The sequence below is a fragment of the Rhagoletis pomonella genome, unplaced genomic scaffold (genome assembly GCF_013731165.1).
Source record: "Rhagoletis pomonella isolate Grant_MI unplaced genomic scaffold, Rhpom_1.0 Rhpom_scaffold_00011, whole genome shotgun sequence".
In the NCBI taxonomy this organism is placed as follows: Eukaryota; Metazoa; Arthropoda; class Insecta; order Diptera; family Tephritidae; genus Rhagoletis; species Rhagoletis pomonella.
Window position 1 is genome coordinate 7740680 of NW_023458565.1, and position 6944 is coordinate 7747623.

Here is a 6944-nt window from a genome sequence, read left to right on the forward strand (position 1 = left end):
AAAAATAATTGAGTGAATGTAAACATATTTTATCAGTACCTAAGCTAAAATTTCTTATCTAAAATAAATAATAAATAAAAGTTATACGTTTTCAGCAATTATATATATGAAGTTAATAATGTATCTATGTGCATACACATACATACATAGCTATCTTATGATTCTTCATAAATAACTATCTATTTAAAAAAATATTTATACCGACATTGATTGTCACAAATTTTACCTTAAGGCTTGTTTTCACTATGTCAAATTCAAGGGTATATGTCGTCAAATAAGTGAAAACACATTGTCAAAGCAGAAATAAAAGCGGTATATATGCGCTGCTAAATCGGCTATCTGTCTGTTTTTGGCCCATAACATCATCGGTAAAGGTGTCAAAATATGCCGACAAATTTTAGCGTATGACATAGTGAAAAACAGCCTTTCCTTCATTACTGGTCACTACATACATGTTAATATGTAATTAAGTCATTGTAAAGCATGTATAAACATATACACATACATATGTACATATTCACAATCATAACTCATGGCCACGATTCCCCTCAGGACAGCCATGCCGCAGGCAATTCATACGATTGACATTTATTTTCCTCTAACCAATTTATAATTGGTCTAGCCGCTTGTGATTTATTTCTGGTGACAGTTACGCTCTCTTCACTTTGCAAATAATCGCAAATTTGATCCAAATTAAATTTAGATTTGTGAATTTTATACTTTTCTCTCCATGTAAAATATTTGATATGTTCTTCAGGATTTTGATCCAAGTGTAGCAGGTATTCCGTCAATTCACGTATACTGGCAAAATCACGTGCGTTTATATACGAATGCGGTGGGGCGAAATGCTCATAATTTGCCCCACCAAATACAACAGGCACCAAGCGTCCACCTAAGGCCTTGTAAAAATTTTCACCCACATAATCAGCGCAAAGCTCTTCCTCGAATGCCAAATAGAATTTATAAGTACGATCTTTGCGTTTGTTTGATAGGAACGAGCACTCATCTTTATTAGAACATCTGGAAGAAGATAAATTTTGGAGTGAAAAAAGTATGTGAAAATTGTGAAAAATGTGAAATACTTGTATTCTCCACATTCACCATAGGTGTGCACATCCATATTTTCCATGATGCGTCGCACAAATTCCTTGCGCACTACCTGACAAGGCCGATTCAATACAGTTAACGCTAGCGGTGATGGATTTCTCACATCTCTCAGCAAGGAGCGCATTAAGCCGACATCCTGAAATTTCTCTTCCGGCGCATCCCAGTGCGGTTGCAGAGTGGGGGCGACAATCTTGGAATCATTAAGCCGTACTACCTTATATGGATGCCACACAAAGTCTGACTTCAGGGAGTATGAAAATGATTTGTCATACTCTCGAAAAAATGAACGCGCTAACACCGTCAAATTGTGTGTGAATTGCAATGGCTTCTGTGTGGCGAATACTATGAGTTGAGCGTTGCTATACGAGGTCACTAGCTCTGTACCGCTTAGTATATTCTCAGCAGTTGAGTTCATTATAATAGCATCATAACTATTATATTTGCCCATCGTTATGTAGGGTCTAGTAGTATTCACCGCTTCAACGTTACAACTGCCATTCAGCGGCTGGTTCACTTCTCCGCCATGCCAATTTAGAATAAGTATAGATTTTTTGGGACTGATTTTAGTCGAGTTCCGATCATTGTCACTGGCTATACCAAAATCAACGTTGTAGCTTGCTATGAACCAGATGAATACGATTACACTCACTATCACTACAATGCTAAGGCAGATACATTTTCTACGCCTTTGGATGCCTTTAAATTTACGTTTTTTCCGATGTTTACGCATTGACGCTACGGGTTTGTTTGGCAATTGAATTTTAGCCAAAATAGGCTTTTTGCAATAATCTGAAATTTCCGATTCCGAATCGGCGTCAGACATTGCTAAAATGCTGTACATTCACCGGATTCTACGAGCACAAGCGATCACTACACTTTGACGACTGATTAAGTGTATGAAGGCGTTTCGAATCACCACAAACTGCACTGCATAATCGGAAGTTTTCTTTTGTTATCGACGTTGAATTAGCCAGAAAATGAGGTGTAACAAACCGAAGAAGGTAGTCAACCACTACGTTTCAGCTGTCAATTTGATAAGATTATAAAGTGAGTAGTACCAGAATTTCGCTGTAGGCATTAAATATTGAATGTAAACAACGCCTGATAGACGCTTTTGAGGTGAAACGAATTGGCTGAAAACGTGCGATATGCAGTTTTTAGGTACATACAGTGCCGGACACTTGAATGACACCCTCTTTTGATTCTCAGTATTGTTTATTTAATATTCACATTTTTTTTATAAACGTATAGCGTATTATTTTACAAAAACCATGTAAATCCGTTTTTCAAACTTGCTAAAAATTTTATAACTGAAAAATTTTTCATGAAAATTTCAAACTTCAAATAACATGTAAATCCGTCTTCAAACTTGATACAAAAGTGATACATAATTCAACACATTTTCATTAAAATTAAAATTTTTTTTTTGGTAATTTCTAGAAGCTTTTTTAGTAAAAAAAAGTTCAAGGGGCTACCGTTAGTTTTTGAGAATTGTTCCTTCTTGTAAAACTAAATTTTGCTCATTCGTTATATGAAAGAAAATACGCAACACCCTAGGAAAAAAATTATAAATAAATCAACGGTATTTTTTTTTTAAGTTTGCAATTTGAAGAAAATTTTTTATTTACTAAAACTTTCTTTTAGAGTTTGAAAATCGGATTCACATGCTACACATTTGCTATTGAAAAAGTTTGAAATTTTTTATGAAAACTTGCTGAATTATAGAATTGTGTAATTTTGATGAATTATTTAAATTTTGTATTACATTTGAAAATCGGATTCAAATGGTTTTTTTTTATTAAAAAGTTGCGAATTTTTATGAAAATTTTGCTGAATTATTCAAAATTTTGTGTTAAGTTTGAAACTCGGATTTAAATGATTTTGTTATTAAAAAGTTTAAAATTTTGATGAAAATGTGCATACAATTTCAGTTTTGTTATAGAATATGATATATGTTTTTTTAAATGTATGAATAATAAACCAAGGAAAACTGTCAATACCGAGAATCAAAAGAGGGCGCTATTCGAGGGGCTGGCACTGTATATGCATATGTATGTATGTATGTATCTTGCGGATTGCATTACAAATGGAATTTCGAAATGGGTACTTAATCATACTTGACGGCCGCTGTAGCCGAGTGCTTAGTGGAGCGTCCAACCACTCTATAGGGCCAAGGTTCGATTCCTGGTCCGAGTAACAACTGAAAAAAAAAAATAAAGTTTTCTAAAAGTTGGCGCTCTTCAGCAGGCGATGGCAAATTTGCGAATATATTTTCTGCCTTAAAAACTTCTTCATATAAAGTCCATTCGCCGCGTAACAACGTCACGAGGGTAGAAGTTCGGCCAAACAGTTCGCAAAAATGTGAGCGTCGAATATTTTTTCTGATTAGTCTGCAAAAAAAAAATGTAAGTGTTGTGAGCGAAAAATAACATGTTGTGACTTGCGTGTAAGCGTATGTAGTATGTATTTACATACTTATGTATGTATATCAAATCAACAATAAAATAATGATAACTAAGCACGAAGATTGCAAAAAATGTGCAATTTTTTCTAAACTAAGCTACCGTTGAGTTAAGGTGGAACAAAGGGTGTTTTTTAGTGTAGAACTTTTTATTGAATTAAATTATGGCAGTACATAATTTCAAACTAAAAATGGACCTTATTAAAAATATTATTTTTTCCGGCCAAATTTCAGCCAAAAGAATTGCACCAACCTACATATTTACATACATGATATTCAACTGATGATTATATCTTTACCAGACCAGAAGATGAAAATTTAGATCCATAAAGAGTAAACCAGAAGAAATTAAAAAAAATAAATAAAATACAACCGACTTAAATTCAACTTATTAGGAAAACCAAAACCGGGCGTTGCATGGCCAGTGGCGGTTCTTACTGGACATTGACTAGCTGGCACCCACGCCAGAAGGCTGGGTAATACCCACAGCGCGAAATTCAAAAAGTCGACTTATCAAACTGCCCTCGTAACATGACATGTATTACGATTAAAGTTTTGACCAAAAACTGAAATCTTTAACCCAATGATTGGTTACTTTCTGGATGTAGAGGTTGCTTTTAATAACATGGACCACATGTCCTTGGGTGTCAAGCATCCTTAAATCTAAAAGCATTACTTCTACTCTAGGACAGGAAAGGGTCAGCTTCTCTGCAACGAGAGGTTGTTCAGAAGTGGAAGTGAATAACAATAATAATTCGGCCTTAGGTTTTTGTAATGGAGTAATGTACAGCTTTACGCCGCCTCTGAATGGCAAATGAGAAGTCTTTCCATGACAGCAATACACTCAGAGGTTTGTCATTGCCGACCGAGGGGCAACAACCAATTTACATATGTAGATGTTGCTGGGACCAGGGATCGAACCCAGGTCCTACGGCGTGTTAGTACGCACTTATAAATACTTAGGCACAGCGGTCGCGAGGTGGAAGTGATTCAACCGCTATTGTGGTCCATCCTATTAGACGAACCTCCTCAAACGTCCGCGCACTGAACACAGTTGCCAAATGGTGCAGTCAAAACTTGTTGAACGTCAATGCAAAAACGAGTATGTTGTTTTTTCTAGGAAACAGAGAATGACCCTTTTTTCTCAAGGAGAAAAGATTGACTTCTCTAAAAAAGTTAAATAACTGGGAGTCATCCTTGATGACAAGCTCTCATGGAACCCCCGAAGTGTTAAGTCGATTAACCCCCGAGGCGCTTCTCGGACTGCCTACAATATCGTAGTCAAGAAAGATTCTCTCTTGTCTAGTGCAATACTTATCTCAGGGAACAATGCTGATAATAGGGAGTTAGCATACCCATCTACTCTGAGGGTTATAAAAGCGGAAGGGCTTTGTATTAGCTTCGCAGGTTTAGGCGGCTACTAACACTACCGCCAAAATAAAAATCGTCAACACACCCTTATATGTATCATGGCAGCACAGATATGCGCACAGCGTAAAGGAATTTTTTTTTAAATGTACTTCTCAAGTATGATATAGCAGGACTTATTATAGTAATCAGTTTATAGCACATAAAGTCAGGCTCAGTCTATCTTTACGCATCAAGATCTAAACATGTAAACTCCGACAACAGTGCAGCACTCCTTGCCTTGAACGCACACATGGTAACCTTACAGCCGGTAGCTGATTTTTTTCAGCTCTTAAAACTGGACGCATTCATTCATTTTTTAAATTTAATTTAAGTAACTATTTAGCCCTTATTAAGTCACTACCCGGTGTTAATCCATATTTTTTACTCATAAATTTTAGGCAATGAAAGGGTTAAGACTCTTGAGAACTTTTTGCGGCATTTATAAGTCTTCTAGGCTTAACAAATACTTAATGTGCCTGCACTTCAGTAGTATACTGAAAAACTTAGAGCCGGTTGTTCAATGTCTGATTAGCACTAATCAGAGGTAGAAGCTCCGGTTAAATACAACGACTGCTTTATCGAGCACATGTTATATGCATGATGACGAAAACGTCGATAATGATGTTTAACCTGCAAGTAGTGATAACCAGACATTGAACAACCGGCCCTTAATAATTAATTCGTGTGCATAATTATGTTGAAATGTGCATGCATGTGTACATATATGCATTTGGATACTAGACAACGCCAGCTTACAGGCTAAAAAAAAAAAATCGAGGTACACTTTCGAATTTAAATTATTTTTGCAAGGGAAGTTCGAATATATTTTTTATATGGAAAAAGTATAGATCGCGATTTTAAATTTTTCGTCATATCACCGGCATTTACTCGGATCTTATCGATGACTTTTCTCCCAAAGGACTTCGACCCCAAAGTATCCTTTTATAGCTTTAATTAACTGGAATTTGGGTGGTACATTAGGAGGTTATTAGAGCTGGGATCTGATGGATAATTATTAGAATGGGTTACTTGATGTCAATGAATTTTGAAAACAAAAAAAGTATCATCGAGACGAAGACATCTATATATATATGTATATATATCGTATTTTAAGATCCAACTGTATATGCCGAAGATATGGTGAAATATTTTAAAAGGCGACCCCTACGTCCGACGGTGTACGGCGAATTATTTTTTTCTGCTACGGTCTAATCTATGTACATTAGGGTCGTCCAATTTTATATGGCGAAAAAAAATGCATCCTAGAAAACTGGGCACCCCCTTAGTTTTTTACCTTTTAATATTCGTAATATCTATACCAATTTTCAATTTTCTACTGTAACCAATACAGGGTGCTCAAAGACAACTGAAGATTTTGATATTTTTTTAGATAAAGATAACGTAAAGTTTGGTACCAGCACTTCTTTCGGCAAGAGAAACAATTTTAGATGGTGCCCCAAACCCTATCTCGGATGTTTTTTATCGGACCACTCTAATGTACATACCTACATATGTACCTATGTATATACTTGAATGAACTCATATCTTCTTTTACATATTAAGTACATGAATAAATACATATGTAAGTACATACATACCTGCACTTTCTGGCAGCTACTTTTTCACCCGGCAACGGTAATACGAAACGTTTCCGTAGCTGGTTTTGCTTACCCGAATTTCAGTGTCCAGATGGTATGTGTGGCATGTGCCAGTCAGCAAAGTCGAAGTATAAACACAAATGCTGCACAAAATTTGTAAATATGTATATGCATATGTATACATACATACATACATATTTATGCACAAAGTGCTGTGCATTTAATTTTGAATATTTTATTATTTGGCGCATTTCCATATCGATTTACTTTCAAAATCTTAACCCCGAAGAGGCCTTTGTCACAAGCGAACACCTTGAGCTGTGCTACACCACCACCACCACCACCATTACCACTACTACCGCCACGCT

General features: G+C 35.9%; 1 protein-coding gene across 1 annotated transcript; it reads right to left on the reverse strand.

The window, feature by feature from the left end:
- Positions 1 to 10: 10 nt before the first annotated feature.
- Positions 11 to 2092, reverse strand: LOC118747011 (alpha-(1,3)-fucosyltransferase C-like). Its single transcript, XM_036481005.1, has 2 exons — positions 1083 to 2092; positions 11 to 1020 (listed from the first exon to the last, which is right to left on the reverse strand). The coding sequence occupies exons 1-2, from the start codon at positions 1946 to 1948 to the stop codon at positions 549 to 551; spliced, it is 1338 nt and encodes a 445-aa protein (XP_036336898.1). The 5' UTR covers positions 1949 to 2092; the 3' UTR covers positions 11 to 548.
- Between the last annotated feature and the right edge of the window lie 4852 nt (positions 2093 to 6944).

Excerpts from the sequence above, each read along its gene's own strand:
- LOC118747011 (XM_036481005.1), bottom strand. The coding sequence starts at position 1,948 with ATGTACAGCATTTTAGCAATGTCTGACGCCGATTCGGAATCGGAAATT. Across the intron at positions 1,021-1,082 it reads GGTGAATGTGGAGAATACAA|ATGTTCTAATAAAGATGAGT; the intron begins GTATTTCACATT and ends ATCTTCTTCCAG.